Genomic DNA, 23352 nt, shown 5'->3' on the forward strand with positions numbered 1-23352 from the left:
GACTTAGGTTTCTATAAAAGTTATTAATCACATCACATTATATGGTATTATGGACCATAAACAATTTTATTATCCTAATTTATATTTTATAATAATGACGTATTCATGTTGATGTTTTATAATACCTGGTTTTAATATCACTACCGCGCGTTATGTAAAATATATTTTTTAATAAAAATATTTAGTCGTTAATTATAATATTTCTGCCTACATGCCTAGTTTATGTACTTTTTAATTAAAATAAACGTTTCCATTAGTTAAATTAATATTTATAACGAAAAAGCTAATTACATTTTACGTTAAGAGATAGCTTATAAAGACAATTTTGAATCGTTTAGTTTACGAACATTGCATATTTTATAAGTATAATATTTAGTTCAATTTAGATTTAAGGTTTAAATATATATTCTATTTATATAGCACATGCACTGAATACTGCACATACCTCCGTAGTAAATATAATTAATATAAATTGCATTGTATCCACATATTCGATCGAATAAAGTATCATAATAATAATTGTTGTTTTATGGTGTGTGTATACATAAAGTACTTATTTTATTATTATTATATAAAATCGATTAATTTTTAAAGGTGATTAAAGTATAAAACTCCATAAATATTATAGATCGTATCGGACAAATTTATAGATTATATTGAGAAAAAAAAAACATTAAGCCATTTGTGTGCGTAAAATCGACGGTCAACCCCCCCCCCCCCCCAACCCATTATCAAACACCAACGTCCAGCATAACCAACACTAACGGCTGTTCTTATGATTTATATTATTATATAGTCGATAAAAATACCGATCCATCTGATTCGTAAACTCATAAAATATATTTATATTTGTACAGGATGTATCTCATACCGTGTTCCTGTACATGTCGTTTTTATTTTGTTTTTTTTAATGCTGTGAATTTGAGTATAGCGTAAAAATATAATATTTATTTTCGACAAGATAGTTAAAAATATATATAAATTTGAAAGCTGCATTTTTCACTTGTCCAAATTAATGTCCCTAAATATCAAATTTATCTCTATTTTCAAACACAATTCCGGCATTTCTAAAAATATATTAGCGATCTGTATAAATAGATTCATCAGTTCAATAATGTATATACTAACCACGATAGTACTATGAATTTACTGAAATCTAAGTCAACTTTACGAGTTTACATCGTGTCTTAGCCTTCCAGAAATTTCTGATTTTACAACCAAAAATATAATGCAATATACAGTAGTTTGATCATTAAAAAAAAATTTCAACCATTTTGATGCTAGAAAATGGTAAAAGCTAATATATTTTACTACAGTCATTTTGATTAAAAATCAAAATCATTAATTACTTAACTAAAACTCGGACAGTTGTAGTTGTTTGAGTGAAATGTTCTGCTTATAATAATAACTTAAATTATAATGGATCTGAGTAATATGGTTGGAAATTATATACTGAAACGGAGCGTTATTTGAAACTTACATAATAATCACAGTAAATTACTTTACGTATATGTTCATTATCGTTCTGGACTAAAAAATTGCAAATATTATTTTAACATCTATAACCCTGCAAACACCACGCTCTCGCTTATGATAAATAATTGACATTTGCAACACCCTGTATAGTGCATACACACACACATACACACTTATACTATTATTATAATTTATCAGCAGCAGTGAACAATGCATTTATAATACACGCCCCGAGATATTAATGTTGTAATATTCGCTTCTAATATTTTGTTAACGAGAATTTTTTTTCCACCGCATCGCAAAACAGCTATAATATATAGTGCATTGGCCGTTGCGATCTTTGGCGTTTTATACTGAGGGATTTCGAGTGGCCAATAAATCCGCCGCGAACACGCAAGCGGACTCTGCGCGGCGAATGGGTGAAGTGGCGTGGGTGTCGCGTGCTATAGTACAGTTTGGTGGTCGGGGGTTGTTGATGGCGTGTGGAGGGTGGAAGTAGGATGCCATCGACGACGACGACGGTTTATATTATATTATTATTTTTGTATGTGTGTATATAATACATACACACCGAGTGTGACGGATAGGGTTCGTAATAATAACGGATGGGATTAATGGGACCCCCGAGGATGTGCCTCCCCCCGACACCATCAGCGTAATCGTCGCGAAGCGGTTATATAATATTATAGTGGCGGGTTTGACGCGTTTTTGTTATTATTATCATTGAAGTCATTATAAAATAATACCTATATTAAATATTATATTACTGGCACGCCGCGTATATAATAATATATTTGCTAATCTTTCGTGGGACTTCGGTTGCGAGCTGGAGATACAGTAAAATACGAAGACGATCAGACATATTGCCATCGCTTGTCGACCATAACATAATTATTGCGCCTTGTCTGCAGCAGCCGTCGGCCATTATTACGGTCGAGCTGCAGTGGATGATTTTCGAGCATAATTTCGTATTATTTCAATGTACGCATTTAACAATATTACGATTTGTAATATTATTACAATCGTACACAGGCGACATAGTCAGACGAGTTATTCTGTACGCGCAAATATCGTGAAATTGTTCGGATCTACGATTTCAGTCGCAGTTCATATTACTAGCTACCAAACCTATCACCTACATACGGGAGAAAAAAACATTTCTGACATGTGTTGTATGTGCGTGTGCCTATACTTACCGTGAGTTATTATTTAATATCGTATGTAAATGTTTTCGGTTTCGGCATCTAAATTCTAAATATTATGGTGAGAGAACAGAACCTAACCGATCACGTCCAATATAAATACTATCTCTGTTATGTTGTACGCAATATATTATTATTATTTACCATACGATGATGAAAAAAAACCACGTCCGATACATATTATACGGGTACCTATATAATAATAATACAATATGCTTAAGTATTCTTTATGTCAAAGAACCTAATTTATATTTTAACAATGATAATATATTATTCATCGTTCCGTATATCATGTGAAATACATAATATTTTCATAAATAATCGCTTTAATTTTTGTATTTCAAGTCAAACCCAATGCGTAGTTGTTCGTCATGTCCCAGGCCTACTGAAAAGTACGCTGAAACGCTCAGACAAACGTCATCGATGAGATAATATTGTTTAATCAATTATTTAAACAACATAATATTGTGATTCCTATATCTACCTACTCGAATTAAAAATAATAAACGTGTTACATGCGAGAACGACCTATAAAGCATAATATAATAACGTAGTGTGTAATTGCAGAAGAAGTTCATATTTTTATTACTTTATAAAACCACTATTTATTTATAAATATAGTGGTACAATAAATACATATTATTATAATAACATAAAGTATCAAACTTAATTCAAATAGCGTGTGTGCATTGATTTTATGAAACCATTACAGTTACGTGTACACGCTACAACTAGAATTTAATTTTACAGGTTTTAGATACGTAGGTTTCAACGATTTAATATTTTATCAAAAACTACTGCAAGGCAGTGATTCAGTCTATTATTGAACTAGCCTGTTCAGACTTCAGAGATCGTAACTGTTGCAGTGTTCATACTTTATTTTTGTGTGATGCAACTCTTACCTATATGCAAGTGCTTATTATCCGAGTGATGTGAAATCTTACAACTGTAATTTAAAATAATAAATATTATAAAACAGTTCGACTTCAATCAACTGATTTCGCGTTATAGGTACTTACCATCTACATTACAATGATAAAAACATGTAATAAAAGAGTGATGTGTGATATTGAATAAGTTTTATTGAATAATAATGTTAATATTTTCTCATGCAATCTGATATCTATATCATAATGTCAGATTTGTTTATTTAATACGCGTTATTGTAAAAAGTAACGATCACATTAACAGCTAAATTATTTCTAGTGATGATTACAGAAAAGTCGCTCGAATATAGAAATCGAAAGCGTCTCATCACCATAGTATAACATTATTTATTATACACGAATAATAATAACGGACAAATATTATATTATCATATATTATTATATTATGTACGTGGTCATGTGGTTAGAATTTAATTTTAATGTGTGTATAATTATAATTACTTAACGTTAAAATCAATTGAGGCAGTACAATAACTATACAGCCAATAGTGATTTTGGATTGCGTGTTCAATATAGTTGATTAGTAATTAAAACTTAACGGGTTATGTTAATGCAATCTGCGTGATCGGCGTACAAAGATTTTTGAATTCCCACACGTCAGTCAGATGTTAACTGTTTTGTCAAAGCAAAGGGATTTGGGCACACGAATAATATTCTCATCGTTATCCGTATAAAATTATAAAAACCAAAAAAACCAGTTTTGAACGGATGACAATTTTTTTTTTTCGTCTACGCGCTTCGTCACCGGAAAACGCTTTTAATGGAAACTCGTGTGTATGTTTTCAAAGGATAATAAAAAAATAATATAATAGAACAAAACAAAACAAAACTCTACTCCACTCTATTCGGAGTGTTTTTGAAAGTTATTGTTTCCGTGGAATAACAAACTATGTTAATTTGTCACTTTTTCTTTGGCGTTTAGCCAAGCAAGTGCCAAAATAAAAACCGTAATATTCAATTGTATTTATTTTTTAATATTAACGGCAGCGGTTGTGTGAAGCTCCGAGGTTTCTTCATTCTATTTCTCATTTAGTTTTACCTATTCACAGCTAAGCATATTTTTATACTTTTTTTTATGAAGTTGGTAAATTAATTGATTTACCGTTTTTCTCCTAAACTCTCAGCTCAGTTTAAATCATATTTATAATTGAATAAATTAATATTCAAATTAATTCGTACTTATAAATTGGCCAGTGTATTTTATACTCACGGTAATAATTATCATTTGATGTATACTACATCTCATGTCAGGTAGGCCTCATGTAGAATAATAAATTATTGGAAGGACACAATAATATATTATTATTATCAATTAAAATATTAAATATACAACCAAAAAAGATTTAAAAACCATCATATTATATTTGTTTAAAAAATATTTATGCAAATAAACGTCAGGTTATACATTAGGTACGTATTTTTTTTCGATGTGGCGGGTCGAGATTGTTATAGGCAGTCCCCACAGTTAATTAAAACGCACAAAGTTTTACCTATGTAATACGCTCAAAGCTATCTATAAAAAATATAAATATTAAAAAATATACAATTACATATTATTATTATCTACGCGTACTACTGCAGGTTCACCATTTTGGTGTACACATAGACACATAATATTTTAATAAGATGGGTAATGGCAGAGTAATGTGATTTTAACCATTCATATTGTAATAATAATATCTCGGTTTTTGTGAATTGGATTATTTAAAAAACACACGCATAATAGTATCATATTCGTATACGGCGAGTCATTTCAAATACAGTATGTTATTAGACGTTCATTTGAAAATAGATTCATTTAATGTACATTTTTAATCAACTAAATAGTTGTTTAACTTTAGACTACCTTGAACGGCCCTATAAGCGGTAGGTATTATACCTACCTAATGCCTCGGTATCATAAAAATCAATTTATTTTTTTAATGATTGTGTGTTTAATTAACTATTTAATATTATTATCCATATCAAAGTTATTATTGGTTGCTTTTACGTTGTAGCATATAACTATATAGGTATAGTAGGTACTGCTATAGTGGTGGTACTGTCGAAAATACATAATATTATACATATACTTAGTTTTACATTAAATTATAACTATGTAATGTGTACCTATACGTTTTTAAAATATATTTTGTATCTACATTATCGCTATTGGCCAATAAATATACGTTCGTATTATGATATATTACCTATTATAATATTTTAAAGGAATTTTGTATGATACATTATTCAAGCTGAAGTACATTTTGTTGGCTGAGTGTCAGCTTTGCAGAACAATTTGAATAATATTTTCTGAACTACCGTACACATTGCATTTTGTTGACATATATCTAGCTAAGTGTCATGTTCTTCCTCGAAACATGTTATTTAGTTTAGTATTTGTTTATTATTAGGTTAAAACTGGAAATAGAGACATCATATTTTTAGAATCACATTAATAATCGACCGCTGCCGCAGTTAGTAGATCTTTTTCTCGTGATGCAACATTTTCGCGGCACGAGTAATCTTTTGGTTTCTTTTTATGCCGGTCTAAGTGAAACAACGTGGTTTGCAAATTTTTATCATTAGCGACTTGTATATAAACTGTCAGTTTTAATAGGCTTTAGCCTTAATGAAGACACTATAAGTTATCGGTGTATGAGTTAGTGTTAAAAACTGACAGATCATCGCACGTGTTTACTTTTTCCGATCCCAGATGAAATAATGATAATTTAGTGCCAAGAAATTGCAAATAATATATTACATAGCCTGCTCCTTAATGACTAGGTAAATCCAACCGAAGTTTGAACTCGAGAGTAAACACAACGAGTAAATTATATAGGTACCTATACCAATCTAATATCGTATAAATCCGTTTGATTTTCATCGTAGGAACATAAATACCGTTTCGCGTATATAGTTGCGTATGCATAATACACTCATAGATAAATCTATTTAAATTAATTAAGTCCTACGAATGAGACGATATTATAATTAAAATGCTCATTCGAAACCTTGTATAATAGTTCATTATACAGTTTTAAAATGTATTGTAAATCACATTTCTGTTAAATCTATAGACATCACTTAACGTAAAGTAAAATGTGTTGCTTTTTACGGACTCACCAATTAAACATACATTAATCAGGTGCAATTATTTAATATGCAATTCGTGACTTGCAGCTATATTTTTAAAATGCACTTGTACAATCATTGTAATTAATTTATGCCCAAAGTATTTCCATGTAAAAACTAAACTGGTCCATAGAGGTTATTTTTAGTTTTTTTTTTAATTAGGAGCATAATTAATGCATTTATGTTATACTCGTACTAATATTATAATATGTAACATAGGTACGGACTTTTTCGTTTTTAAACATAATATATATTTTTAAGCTTTGACCAAATTAAATTTGTTTAAAATACAATTACAATAAATCTTATACATCTATGGACCTCATTAACTTTGAACGTGTTTTTATGTTAAAAATATAAAAACTAGATATATTGATGGCTGTTAGCATAATACTTGCATCGTACAACTTATATTTTTTTATAGATTAACAAATTTAAATACTGTTAAAAAATATGTACAAATATGTAGCAATTATAGTGTCATTAATTTGTAAATAATTTCAAACGTCTTTTTAATTATAAAATTAAAATCACAATGTCGTATATATTTTTTTTATATATATACCATATTATTATACTACAGGTTGTCTGATTTTTTTGAAAACTTACATATCCAGGGAATATAGGGATAATCTCAGCTGGATGTTAACTTTACACATAAATTTGTTTAATTCAATTGACATTTTCATGCATATATATATATATATATATATATTTACAAGCACAAAAATAAATCCAGATTGTTGTTGTTCAAACATCAATTTCGTCGAATGCGTGTTACTTAAGAAATAAAAAAGCAAAGTTATGAGTTTGTCAAAAAAATGGCAACCAGAAAATAAGCGTATTCACATAACATAAAATAATAAATACAGTTTGGTGTCTGCGAATTGTCATTGCGGTTGGGGGAGATAAGAATCGTTAAAAACATCCCTAAAATTGTACAATACGTGTATCCGACCAAGGAAACGGAACTTTTGCGCTAGGCTCGTTGGCGCCAATTCCAGTTCATAAATAATAACTACGAAAATAAAAATAAAAATGCCTACTACTTTTTCTATTATGTAAAAGGACCATGGTAGTGGTTAGTTGGACTGTGTCGTACTCTATAATTTTATAGTATCATTGTTAATATTATTATTATTATTATTATTATTATTATGATCTAGTGGCAGGACTGAGGTAGAAAATAAAATAAGAAACGAGCATATACAATATGATATAAACGCATTACGTATTTTATCTATCGTGGTCATGTGACTTATCGGTGTTCGAAATAGGAGTGTCTGCTTGCATATAATAACAGCAGTGCACAATTTATTATAATATCGTATACGTCGCACATAAGCCACCAGCAGGCTATGTGTAAAGGACAGAATTTCGTTGGTTTTTAGCAAAACTTCTTTGGTGCCAAAACCAAAAACGGACCAACAAATCAACAGCATATGGAAAACGCTGAAAGTTGAAACTGTATTATAACTCGCACATACAAATAAACGGTCCGGTGCTTGTGTATGCTCACATTATACTCTCCTTTTAGAATTTATTCGTATTTTATTAATATATAAACCTTTCTTACCGACAACATTATATTATGTGAAAATAATTTGATATCATGTTTTTACATTTTTTATGCTATTTGTTTTCGAACAATGTGCTATGGTTATTATAACAATATATAAGTTTTGACATTTTTCCTCTTTTTTTTTCCAGGTGAGTGATTGGCTTTTTTATCGCTATACCGATGGATCGTAGAAATTTCAGCCCGACCGTGTATAAGGTATTTTTTATTTTATGAAATGTTTTTATTTTTAAGTTGTTTTTATTGATTTTTATCAAAATAAATTTGGAATTTAAAAACGTATATGTATTAGTGTTAAGCGCATAACAATATTATTATTACATTTTTGGAACAATCACCTATTTTCGTACCTATATTTACCTAATTAAATAATAAATTAATATCAATTTTATAGGTAAACGTTTTTGGTTTTAAATACATTTAACAGCATTATTCAACGCATAACTATTATAACTGGTAACACGCGTCATGTGTATTTAAATATGTTCACTACAAGTACAACTAATCGGTACCTACCTATAAATATTATAATAGTTATCGATACCTGCCATAAGACTCATTAAATTGCCTATACTTTAAATATTATTAGTACCTAATAGTAACAATTAGTAGTATTTACTTGACGTGTTAAGAATTTATATTATTACGACAATTAAACGAAACTCTAAGAACTACACAGCCTAAAGTGTCCAGAGAGATGAAAAACAAATCCCACACACAAACTATATTAACATATCGTGTTGTTGTAGGACATCGTCACCGTATACGTATCGAATAAAAAAAAAATTAAAAGAATATATTTTATACAAACAAACAAAGGGTATTACGTTTTCGGAATTATCATTCATGCGGTTACGTTTCCGTTTAGTTAAGTAACCGTGTCGATAGAAGAAGTAGAAAATAATATTGTGCTTCCGTTGGGTATAAGGTAGTAATATAGAGAATAAATTCTCGTTTTGTGGAATGCCCTCCGTGCACGTGCTCGTGGAATTTAATTAAAAATACCTCCATAGATAATATATAGTACGCTCGGGCATTAATGCAACGGGAAATTAAACAAACCATAGTTTTCGTCGAGTTTCAGGATAATATATTATGAGACGATAGGGTTGTATAAAAATCCTTGACAAGTATTAACCGATCGTCTCCCGACGTGTCGCCAACCGTCAATCCGAAAATCTAAATGTGAGTCTCGGTTTTTTGCGATCTCGTTTTTCTAACCCGTATACTGGCACTTGTGTTTTTCTCGTACGATAGCACATAATATATACCGCGGACCGCGGTATATCATAATATTGTATTTTTATTTAATAACAGCGTCGTATGTGTACGCGCATTTTTTGTTTTTTTTTTGTGTGTTTTTTAGACAGTATATTATATTTTATTAATATCAAAACTTTTCATATCTCGTACGATTATAATATTATTATACTATGTATAAGAACGACATAAATCACAATGGTGGATTAATTCCTTCGTACGCTATATAATATTATCATGACGTATACATAAGTTTGACTCTTGGTCATAATATAATATTCGAATAAATAATATATTTGTTTAAAAATATCTAAACGTCTGTAATTAGCAGACATATATGGTTAGTTATTACACTGTTTTTTCAAGAAATAGAATTTATATAGGTACACACAATATGGTGCATCGGTACCTGTTATTACGTTTTTATTATTATTATTTACCCTGTAAGGCATATTATTTCATTATACGCTGTACTTATTTTCTCGTGACGGACATATGGGGCGGAGACATTAAAATGTATATACGAATGATGACGTACGCACGCTGGCGTATATAGAAGCAGCCAGCCCACGGCTGTTTGATTTTCTTCTAAAACTAACAAACACGTCTAATGCATCACAATTATGTATGGTAATTCGGCTTTCAGATACGGAATAGACAAATTGCTAATAATTATATTTATTTTCTCTGTGCTTAAATCACGCCGTCCAGGTCCCCTCATATGACGTATAATATCCTTAGCGCTTACCGCATGCTAATTTAAACAATCATTATAGCAGACTACTACTCGTATTAATTATTTGCATATAAACTCTCGTTAGATACCTCCTATACCTACCTATACGAACTCGACAAAACGACTTACATGTGCACATTAAAGAAAACAATATTAACATGCACGGATTATAGGTAATAAATGTACCTATATCGTTATAAAATGTTGGTACATAAATAAAAGTTGGACGATTTTATGTCTTCATTATTATACTTTTTACAATGGTGTAAGTATATGGATGGTAAAATTTATAAATATTATTTTGAAAAAAAAAATCGATCATTATATAATAATATAATAATATGATAATTATGTCAAATTAAAAAGAGTTAATGCATGTTTATAATAAATAAAATACCGAAACCTATTTGTTAAAACAACAGCAGTCTGCTGTTTATGTAGGTACTCGTATTTTTATTTTATTTTCAGTCATCATCGTTCGAGGTCACTATAAAAATTACCACTTTCGTGTACATTATTAGATATAAGTAGCTAAAAAAGAAATTACTAAGTCCAAATGGGGTCAAATCCGCTTTATAATTTTTGGTTTTTATTATTATCCGCTATTTATTACCTTGTTGTTTTTGGCGTCAATTATAAGGATTTCTGATGGCCATACACGCACATGCCCCATTTGGGACCTTTAACCTCGGGGTTAAAGTTCGTTACGGTCAGTGTCTAATTTAAATACAGTCAACAATAATTAACATTTCATCTTTAACATATTAGTACCTATTGTTTTATATACCTATGACAAAATATTCTCATAATATTCTAAAGTGAGGCAATTGGTAAATACATGAAAGATTTTCAGATTTTTAAAGGTATAGTTAATATATAAATAAATTAAACCTATTTACAGTCCTGTATCACATAATATTATTTTCGATATTCTAAAAAATTCCATTCGTAATTTATTACTCCAAAACACGTTGTTTTTGACAAGGAATTAAATTGTACATTTTTATTAAATTTTAATCTTTGATATTATTTTCAGATATAATATTGCAAATAATTCTTATGCAGTTTGAACAAGAAAAAAAATATTTTATACTAATAATTATAGGTACCATTGTTTATCACCTGGTACATTTTCATACAATTGTATACGGCCTATCCACAAACGATTTCATAAAAAATTAAAAGGACTTCCTATTCCAGTCATATATTATATATTCATCATAGATTTTGAATGCGTGACTTTCGTGTTTATATTCAAATTAAAACATTAACACCTAATCAATAGGTGTTATGAAATTTTACGGTATCGGTGACTGGCGAATTATAATTATATAACTTATTGACTATTATTTGATTATAATACTGATAATTATTACGTTATTACAAACGCGATTGAAGATAATAATATTTATTTTTTCATTTCTATCGAGTTTCGGTATATACTGCAAAAATGCATTCATCCTAAAAAGTATAAAATGTATCTAAGTCGTTAAATATTTTGTTAAAACGGTGGGTTGTGGGTATTATCTATATTATAAACGATTATATTGTAGGCATAATTTATTGAATTATTTATATTTTCTATAATGTGTCTATTGAGTCATGGTCATAGTATAAGTATCGCGGGGCGGATCTAAGTACCTAGGTAATGAAAAAAAGAGGTGATCTAGATACACAAAATATTTAGTTGTATAAATGTTGATAGTTATAAATAAATAAAATACTTATTGGCTTAAAAAAATTGATAAACCATATTCAATATAAAATTAAGTATTGTGGGTAGGTAATTTGAATGAATTTAAAGTATTACAACTACCAGCTACCGTACCTACACCTTTTGTATAAATATTAACTAATATAAACGAATATAAATCTTCAAAATTGTATATTGAGCCATTGAGGCAGTTCTTCAGCCCTTACACATAAAGTGTAAGGCCTTAGAAGGCCTTTTTATAGATATCTTTTTGTATCCGTCTCTGGTTGCGTATGAGTAATATTCATGACTTCACGATGACATTGAAAAAGTAACATAATTATAGTACCGATAAAATATAAATTATTATAACGGCACAGTTGCAATATGCGCACGTTGAGATTGATTTTATGCCAAATAACCATGCTTTAATATCATAATAATAATTAATGGCAATGGTACCTATTTATGTTGAATATACCTTAAAACTATTATAATTTACGATTATTAACTATATAACCATTTGTTAGCCAATTCTCGCCACTGTGGTTTAGTTTTTGGCTAACAGTCATATTATTATATTATATAGTATCGTTTATAGCGTTTAGAAGAACATATTGTATTATTGTAATGCATATATTATTGTTATCAGAGTTATCAATCATTTAAGTTTCAACCGCATTTATGGGTACTTATAACGTTGATTCGCAAAGCTTTCGTAACTACAAAACAACTATAATAGGTTATACCTATTCGAGCGAATGTTATCAGCTGCCGTTATTATCTATATTATTACGAATTATCATGACGGACTTCCAAGCGACCTACTCGCGGTCGAGCCAAATCGCAGCTCTCGACGTGTCTTCGGCATAATATTGCATTAACTAACTTTGAACTTTGACTTCTTAAGTCTGCGCGTGGTGCCTCCACACACTCGGCCGTCGTGCAACGGTTAAAACGCCAAATCGTGAAAACATAAAAACCAGAAAAGCGTTTCGTGACGCATATCATTACACGCACGCACATATACACACAATAGCCATAATATATAGTAAAATATTATTATGATAAACGCTGCACATACACAACATTATTGTAACATTAAACTGCACGGGCACACACTCACACGCACACTCGAGGCAGTGTCGTATTTTAGTGGGTTGTGAGGATATGGGTGGATCCCCCCACGGTTGAGCCTAGATTTTTTTTTAAATTGTCGAATAAGCATTATAAATAAAATGAAAAATTGATTTTATTACTAGGTATTGAAAAAAATCAATTTAATATTCTTAATCGTAGGGGGTACGCCCCCGACCCTCCTGTCTATTTAAATAATATTACATGCCACTGATACGGAGACACGATGCAAGACCAAGACACCCGATAATTAAAAATTATCACACACTTGGCCACTCCCCATCCAACAGGAATCAAGCTCGTACAAAACCATAATATTTATCATTATTATTATTTTTATTATTATAATGCCCACCGCGCCGCGATGGTGAGGGAGGGTTGTGCCGCCGTCGCGGCCGCCGCGATCGCAGCCGCCGCCGCCGCCGTTCGAAGCTCGCAACCAGTGAGCAACACTCCAGTCTCGATTACAGTGCCGTCGCGTTCGCCCTGACGGTCACCAGTGCGCGTCCGCGGTGGACATTTTTTACGCTCGTCATTGTGTGCCGTCTGTCGGTTTTCCTCTTTGCACTGTTTTATATACATATATAATATATACATATTGTATTATATACATATATTTATATACACACACCTAAGTATACGATAGCGATATCTGACGATGGCACGTGCGCGAGAGTCGTCAAGGTTTTAACATCCGATCGCGCGATTTCGGAAGAAAACATATTACAATATTTCGATCTAGTGCCGACAATTACCAGTTTTCAGCTATACAGGCGTAGCGGGCACAGCTTCCGCGTCCATGAGGTAATCCACAGACCATATCCGGAATTGTTTCGTCTTCATAATAATGTCATAGGACGTGGTGTCTGTCGACGGCGTGTGCACGCGATACCGTCTGCTGCGGATTTGAAACCGATTTCGATATAGGCACCCATCTCGTTTTTTTTTACTTTTTCGACTTAATGCGTTCGGGTCATATTCCAACTCAAATCCGGTTTCATTTCTTTGCCGTTCGTCCTTTCTAGATCACCATCAAACCGATGACCAATATTTAATTTTTTTTTTCGATCGTCTCACCAAGAAACCGGGTCCCATTTTTTGTTACATTCGAATCCATAACACCAAATTTGCCCGAGTAAAGAGTTTTTGAAAATATCATGTTACAGTGTTTTTTTGCAATCGGAACGTTTGTTAATTTTCATCTTTTACCGTGCCTGTATACTTTTATGAGCTCATTTTGAAATCGTGTAATTCGTTAAAATATCTTTAATTTTATTTTAAATATCTTCATCATTAAGTTATTAATGCTTTAATAGTTCATTTAAACTTATTACCTATATTACTTTTAAATAGTATTATATCTGAAATTTTTTATAAAGAAAATCATATCAATAATTTTAAATTAATTTTCTCGTTTAAATAATAAATTCACTGTATCATATAAAAGAGAAATCCTATGTGTAGTTCGTAATGTAAGTATCAAACAAACGTTAAAAAAACATGATATGATCAAGGTGATACGAACTTTCCATTACCATGCCTATATAGTGTAGAAGTACCTTTAGGTATTCTGAAATGAACTTTTAGGCATGACAAATAGTTAATTTTATCAAGATTTTGGTTAAATAATATAGATAGTCCATTTTTTTTATGTATTTCATTGCTGTATGATATATTTCTTGTTGTTCGGGTAAAATCATGTCGATACTGTGTGTACCCTGTATTTAAGCAATGATGAGTTAATTCGTTAATTTTTTTTTGTTTTGAAAATCAGCCTCGTACATAATAAATAACGTGTAAAAAACCGATAAACAGGTTTTGCGGATGTAACGATGACCGCTCAGGTTGGGGCGCAAGAGGATAACAATAATTGCGATTGAATACACGCCTCCTGGGTCGAGTTTCTTTTGATTCATAAATTCGGTTAGCTGAAAACAGATCAATCCCCAAGTTTCGTAGCGTTCGGGTCGTGCACACGTCACACCTATATTTAGCAGTCGGCTAGAACGAACTCTATATTTAATTCATAAATATAAATTATTATGACCATTCTAGATGATGGTTTATATACTAAAATATTACTGAAGAAATGTATGGCATAAAAAAAAATCCGTAAGAAATTACTATAATATGGAAAATAAAAAACCATGCGTTTCAATAACTCACGTGCGAGCCTTACGACGCATAAGAACGATTATCGTAAACGTAAACAATCGCGATATAAGCAAAAAAATATTTGCTAATTTTTCTGACGTATGTATAGTTGACCTATAATATTAATATTATATCATCATATTATTATCAAAATTCGATCGTTTGATTTCGTGTTTTCATAGACACTTGTTTAACTTTGAGAATTTTTTTTATGCCTTAAATTTTTTCATTCTTCTTAATATACTTAATTGTGTATCCCCCCCCCCCCCGCCGAATCCCGGTAATCACTATGATCCGTATTGCAGTCGGTCGTCGTCCAGCGACAGCTGCAGGGGCGGTGGCGGCAGTGGTGACGAAAACGAACGGCCCGCATAGTCGGCCGCCACGCAGAATCAGTGGCGGACTAGTGGCGACCGATCGGCCGACCGACCGACCGACCAACGACGACGGTAGTACATAATATAGTGATATAAGCAACGGCAGTGATCGTACAGTGGCGACGAAATGGCACACATGGAAGCAGACTTGGACTCGGGGCTGGCGACATGCAGCGACCTGCCCAGTTGCAGCGAAGTCCTGTGCCCGGTGGTGGTAAAAACCGAAGTTCCCACTCTCAAGCAGCACTACTACCCGGAAGGTGGATGGGGATGGATTGTCGTGGCCGTGTCGTTTGCTGTGCACGTCCTCAACCAAGGGTTGCACATGTCCTCCGGTGTCATGCTGCCGATTGTCGCGCGCAATTTCCCTCACGCCTCATTCGGATCGGCAGGTTAGCTTCGCACACGTATAACATAATATAATAATATATTAACTAGGTACCTAAATTTACAAAAACGCTCGTCCAACCCGACTTGGTACTTGTAACAAAATATGTTTTGAGTACAATTTAATATTATTGTATATTTTCGCGTAATATTGCATTTTATAGAAACGAGTAAAATGCACATTGTTCCGTGGCATATACAAACTAATGTAACGTAGAGGCTAGATGTCCAATGTCTGCATGGCACAACACGTTGATAATTTCATGAAATCTGTGATTTTTCACTTAAACGAAAAATGAGTTAAAATGTATTAAAAACTCCATGGGTTTATTTGAAAGGAATACATACACAAATTAATTAACTATAGATAGGTCATAAAAAGTAACTATTCATTCAATACGTAGGTATATTATAAAATTAGAAGATGCTTCACTTTCACTTAATGATAGTTTGGTAAATGTTTCTAAATTCATTGAATATTTTAGCATAATATTTTACTATATTATATTTACATAAATCTTAGGCATAGATGGTATTGATAACCTACTAGTTAAATGTTATTAGGAAGTCCGGTGATAAAGATATTGTAGCGTTTGCATTATTACCAATCCATCAAGTCATTCCATTAATTTTTCAACATATTTCATATTGGTTTTTTTTATATATCTTATTAGCTTAATTTCTTACGTTTTTTTTTTTTGGCTTTTTACCACCACAAAAATATTATGTATTTGGTACACATATTATTAGCTGTTGTAATTAATTCATCAATCGCGACTCGCCTATCGATCATTGTTTGTGTATATATTTAATGAGTGTATTGCATATTAGGTTCTAATTCATGGTTAATATAACTTATAACTTATAAGACCCTTTTACAAAGCATGTGTTTGAGTGATCTTAAACAATTTTACGGCTAGTAACTATGTATCTGAATCGTGAACAAAATGAGTCCGGAAGCAGCGTAACTACCCGATTAGATAAAAATGTTATTAAAATATGTATAAATCTGGATTTCGGATATCCGACATTTTACAAGCACTGACAATTTTTCGGTTCTTACTATAATTACGCTGAGTTCTAAAGTCTGCAGCTCTTACACAGAAACTCGCTGTTCGGATTTGGTCTGGTTTTTAGGAATTTAGTCGCTCGTATTCTAGGATTTTCCTCAGTGGTGATGTGTGTCTGATCCAGTCATCATTCGACGGCGCATTTGCGATGAAACGTCAATAATGGCCGACTCGATGTACTTAGCTGAAAATTTACAATCGATTTGAACTATCGGGGAGCTCTCAGCGAGGCATACATGAAACAACAAACTTCGTCCCGGATCTCTGAAACCCACCCCTTCTTCCATGTTACGTGACTTATTGTCTGACAACCCTCTACTATATGCTACACATATAATACACATTATATATATGTACTTTTAACTTTTAAATCCTAGAAAGAGAGTAATTACATTCGAGAAATCCCGAAAAGTAACACAATTGGTTTCTCGGACGGCTCCATACAGAATTATTTATCATGTAATACTGCGTTAATAGTGATTACTAATTAGGAGTTGAGAGTTGATTAATTGTTTAATTTATTATTTTACCTACCACGGTTTTGAAAAAATAACAATTGTTTTATTTTTTAGTAGGCATGTATAAGTTCTAGTAGGTGGTTAGGTTGGATATTCTGTATATATATTTAAAAAAAATTTATTACATAACTAGAATCCTACAAAACTGCCAATAATATTAATATACCGTTTTGGAACGTTATCGAAAATGAACTGCAGTAATTATCGTTATGAAATATTGGTCGTGGATTCGAAAAAAAATGTTTGTTAAAATATATTATATATATTATGTACTAAGTACTTACTCATCTATTGATCAACAGTAATTATTATTCTAAATAGGTATAAATATCGTATAAGACTTATCGATGTAAAATAAATTTAAAATTAAATCATACGTATTAATATTATTACACAATATATTATTATTATTATTATAATATAGAGACGGTGAAATCGCTTAAAACTGCACCTAGTTTTTATGTTGCGGCTTGTGCATCGGACGCACACATTATAGGGATATATTATACCATACAAGTGACTCGTGTTTTATCTTTAAATCGTTATCGATCGTGTAGGATATCAACATGCATATAATATACAACATTACAGCGTATTATATATGCGATATGCGAGCGATTAAGTACAGACCGTGGTCTACTGCTGCAGATTTCCTCACGAGATAATCGATGATTGTATCGTCCGAGCAACTATCTGCACGATTTAATGCTCCGACGGTCTCCAGTGACTTTTTTAAACACTAATGTGGTTTATTATGTTTCAATTTAGTATGCGTATTTTTCTATTCGATGAATAATAATAACGATAGCAAGTCTATTATAATAACGCGTAACGATCGATTTGAATCTATATTATAGTCTTATAATAAAATTGTGATGTATTCATAAATAATTAGGTACCCCCATTTCAGCATAATACGTTTTGAACGACACTATGATATTTAGTTTACTGCGCAATGGTAATTTTACACAAAAAAAAAGCTACATCGACTTGCAATTCACTTTCTTGCATTTCTCGAGGAGTAACTTTTACAGTTTAGGAAGGAAATAAAGGAAGGGGAAAAACTTAAATGTTTTTCGGACGATATACGCTAACTCCACGATGCGTATAACATAATATATATATAATATACCGTAATATTATTATATATACATATATTTATTTGTAATAAATTATTTTGACAAAATATAATATTACAAACTTAAGAAGTTCGTTCTATTATTATTATCGCCATTCGGTAAAACATCATATATAGTAATTCTGTCTATATGGCACGTCTATATTATATTCTGCGGCGATTCGAATTCATAAGGCCATTCAAACAAACTGCGGCATGATAAAAGTTGTTCGCGATATCTGTATTTACTAGTGCGATTTTTTATAAATTGTATTAATAGAATATTTGTTTTTCGTGACAAAATGTATATTTCATATCTACATTAGGTGCGTGCACTGTGGCGATGTTTTTTTTATCGCGTAGGTTAAACACAGGCCCGTCCGTGGATTAGGGTTCGTCTGTGTTATTGTTATATATTATGTATTATGCAAATACGCGAGTATAATGTATATACATATTAATGTACAAGCTGGGCGTACTAAGGCGAGTAAGTGCCGCAATCGCAGATGAAATCGCGTTAGGTGTATATATACAGACATACCTATTTAATATTATATAATATATATATTATATATGAAGACTATTTGGGGCCAACTGTAATAAATTTTCGGTCGAGTTACATATGCAACGGAGTGTTTCCTTAATTTAAACTGTTGTAACGCGTATATTATACGTATTGTTGCCATGCATATTGACTGTTGTAGTCCTGTGCACAGAGTACATGATACGATGTGTCAATACAATATTTTATTATTATTGTATTCTGCAACAAGGAATAAAATATGATTGTTTCTATCGTCGTTTGATATACTTTCAATCATGCCCGAAACACTACAGCAGTAGGTATACGACGCCGCTGCCGCGGTATCTCGAACTTTGGAGTTTTCGACGATTTTCTGAATCCGCGTGTCCTCCGGTATTTTTTTCTCTCCGAGATTTTTTCCCGTTCAACGCGTCCTTTCAAAGTTCCGGAGCACCGAGCGATTATGGTAATTTTCGATAGAAAAAAATTTATATGTATATACGACTGACGTGTAAAACTCCGGATGCCCTCGGGGGCAATGGCGGCCCATTAGATGGTTCGTTTGATTCGGAAATAATTATACGTCTCGTGCGCACGCGGCGGAATGAAGAAACGTTAGCGCGTAAATAATAACGACGACTATATTGCCATACACAGTATATTACATGCTATATATGTACCTATATTATGTACACATGTGTATATGGCCAGAAAATGTTTTGACAATTTTACCGTCCATATCGGTATGGAATAGAGAGGGAGAGAGAGAGAGAGAAAAACAGAGGGAGAGTGAGAGAGTGAGTGAGACACGGTGAGAGATCAATTCGGATTATTTTTTGTCACAATTTGTATATTTTTTTGTCGTAGTATTTTTTTTTTTCAAACCGTCTCAATCGGACGAGTGGATAAGGTTATGTCGAGAAAGTTATTTCGTCGTGATTTATGCAGCTCTATAAACTGTATTATCCACTGTCCAGTGTACACGCTATTGTGTATATTATACCTCCTCCAAATATTGACGCAATCATCAAAATAGTAATATCATGTCGTATATTATTGTCGTGAAAACAATTTCTGCAGTTTACACTCAATAATAAAAATATAATATAACCCGGCCCGGTACCCACGCACGGCATACGTCAATACAATAATATAGTTAATGCACATCGTTTAACGACGTGTGATTCGAAGGTGACTATTGAATGTCCCCCGAAGAGTAATCGGCGGAAATTTAAAATTTTTCTTTGAAAACAAACTGTCTTACATCCTGTGCACAATATCACAGTGTACCGTACCGACGTGTTAATATATTATTTTCACAGTACGTCGGGTAAACCAAATAATACTATTCTTATAATATACGCTCCCTAAAACACGGTAGCACGTCTAGATGATAAAAAATATATTATATTCACGCTTCTAAAACTTTCGGATACGAACCGATACCTGAAATACATAATATACGCATTACCTATACACATATTATTATTATTATTATTAGTAGTAGTAGTAGTATTTGTAATATATGCTTCACGATCGACCAGTTTGTATATTATAAGTACATCGCGCAAAATCGCATCTCGAGTCGTTGTATATATTATATAGTAAGCGCTTCATTGTATATCATATTAATATTATTATTATCTTGCATCAGTAATTAATAATAATTGTGTGTGCGTTGTTCGGGCTGGGTTGGGGTACAACTGCGCGGTATACCTATCCGTAGCACGTGTGTATTTATAATATTATGATTATTTCGTACGAGTATAAACATATCATACAGAAATCATGTATTATACCTACCTATATAATATTGTTTTAATTAACAGCTATAATATTATAGCTGCACTTACATTATTGTATAAGTATTAGTATACTGCTGTGGCGCATTGCTACTTGATTTATAATGTGCAATTCAACTTTATGCAGCGAGAATTGTGTCAATCCGATAACGTCGATACGTTTCAGACGGTAAAATATGTTCGTCCATTGTAATTTAAAATGTCACGTTTTTCTAATAATTCATCGGAAACTCGCGCTTGTGACGCTCGCGTCGACGATGAAAAAAAGAAACAGAAAAATATACGGTAATAATAAATAGACTTAAAAAGTAGGCGCGGACTGTACAACACTTCGACGATACTCGTTCCTATCGTGGTTGTTGACCACTTTTCGCTCTTCTCCTCGGTGCGATGCATGCGAGTCATAAATTATTACTAAACTCTTCGACATTTGAACGCGACGATCGATCGCCACATGAATAAACGATTGTGTACGATGACGGATCCACCGGCCGAAGATGATCGATATCTTGTTGAAAACTAATAGTGTGTTCGCCGTTGTTGTTGTCATCTTTGTTTCTTATAAATGGTTTTTTAATTTAGTGCTGAAAATTCTGGAAATTAACTATCATCGAGGATTGACGATTTACTTATAACTGTATAATATTATGATTCATGATCGATTTACAAGTTATCAAATTACATTAAAGTTTTTGACCAATTTTATTTCCCCGCAAAACGTAATCAGATCGGTGAATTTCACCAATGCCATTGTTCACCTTCAAGGAAAATTAAGTTATTGTTATGTTATCTATATATTTTAAAATTATTTTTTGTACCTACCTTTAAATTGTTAATATATTCTTGAAGTTTTTTTCAATTAATTAGTGTCGATGGTACTTTTTTACACATTAATAAGTTAGTGGTTAGTTAGTTAACCGGTTTCAACATTTTTAAATTTATCTATAATTATTTCTGGGATTTAGTATTTTTCCGGAATAGAAACAAGAAATTTAAATTTTGATTTATGTATCAGTCCTACGTGATACTGGGTTAATAATAACTAGCTTTCAAAGTTGCTACTTTTCTTGCGAGAATATGTATAACGATGTGTTAAATATTTAAATTGATTATTAATGCAGTAAAATTTTTTCACTCATAAAATGTTCAATTAATCAATTTAATTTTATAAATTTAACACATATTGCAGTATGCACACGTATTTATACAGAGATAATATAATCCGCAAATAAAAAAAAATACATAGTTATAAGTTATAACCATAAAACGAACAATTAAATTGCGTACAATTTATTTTGGTATACACAATGTACTGTTATATATCACAAATTAAATTTAACATAATTGTATAATGTAATACCACAAATAATATTCTATTCTTAAACAATGTCATATTTTTATAATATGTATTCTGGTATTCTGTATTCATAATAATAATAAAAGTCACAATTTTAATTTTAAAATCGTAAAAAACCATTCATTTATCCGTATGCTCTAAATAAATTAAACTAAACGAGTTTTTGTGTAATATTCGTTAGTTTATTATTTCCTGGAGTTATATGAAGAATACATCTGATTTTTTTTTAATTAAATAATCTAATTTAACTCTAATAACTGTATATTATAATATTCCATTACATTATATTATATTATATTATACAGTATTTGTATATAATTTATGAAGTGCTTGCATTTATGAGTAGGTAGTTAGTTATTTTATGGATACTATTAACACAATATATTATTATCCAAGAAAAGAGTTAATCGTTATGTACATCGTACATGTTTATGATCTACTGAATATATTATATGCATATTTCAAAATAATCTACTTACAATTACTCAACTTCAAAACATAATATATTTTTAATTCCTGAATGTGGAGATTTATAGAATTCATAATTTCTCAGCAATATAACAATTTAAAAGTAATAATCATATGTACATATTTCATAGTTTTTGATATTCAATATATTTTGAGTGCCTTTTTTAAACGATTAATTTTGGGGTTACAAATACTGAAATACGTGATAAACGGTTATTAATAATACTAAAAAAAACAACTAAAATTACGTTATTTAAATTTGAGGAAGGTCGAAAGCTTGTGGGTCGGTCATTCGGGGTGTCCACCCACGGCGGAGAACGAAAACCTCAAAGCACGTTGGTTGATACTGAGCAAAGTGAACGAAAGTCATTTGTTTTATTTGAATTTTATGCCAACAGTTTTTCTATTGAATGCGTATAATAAATCAAAGTTCTC

The 23352-nt window shown here is 31.4% G+C and overlaps 1 protein-coding gene across 4 annotated transcripts in view; it reads left to right on the top strand.

Moving 5' to 3' along the window:
* LOC100168581 (monocarboxylate transporter 2) overlaps window positions 1-23352 on the top strand; it is a 374360-nt gene that overhangs the window by 268481 nt on the left and 82527 nt on the right. Inside the window, exons 1-2 of one of the 4 annotated variants that reach the window (XM_001947682.5) lie at window positions 12578-13948; window positions 15604-16067. The exons of the other annotated variants lie outside the window; for them this stretch is intronic. Coding sequence (XP_001947717.2) covers window positions 15803-16067 — 265 coding nt within the window. The 5' untranslated portion in view covers window positions 12578-13948; window positions 15604-15802. Of the gene's footprint in view, window positions 1-12577; window positions 13949-15603; window positions 16068-23352 lie in introns of those variants that run through there. 4 annotated transcript variants of the gene reach the window in all.

This window comes from Acyrthosiphon pisum, chromosome A2 (assembly GCF_005508785.2).
Source record: "Acyrthosiphon pisum isolate AL4f chromosome A2, pea_aphid_22Mar2018_4r6ur, whole genome shotgun sequence".
Taxonomy (NCBI): Eukaryota; Metazoa; Arthropoda; class Insecta; order Hemiptera; family Aphididae; genus Acyrthosiphon; species Acyrthosiphon pisum.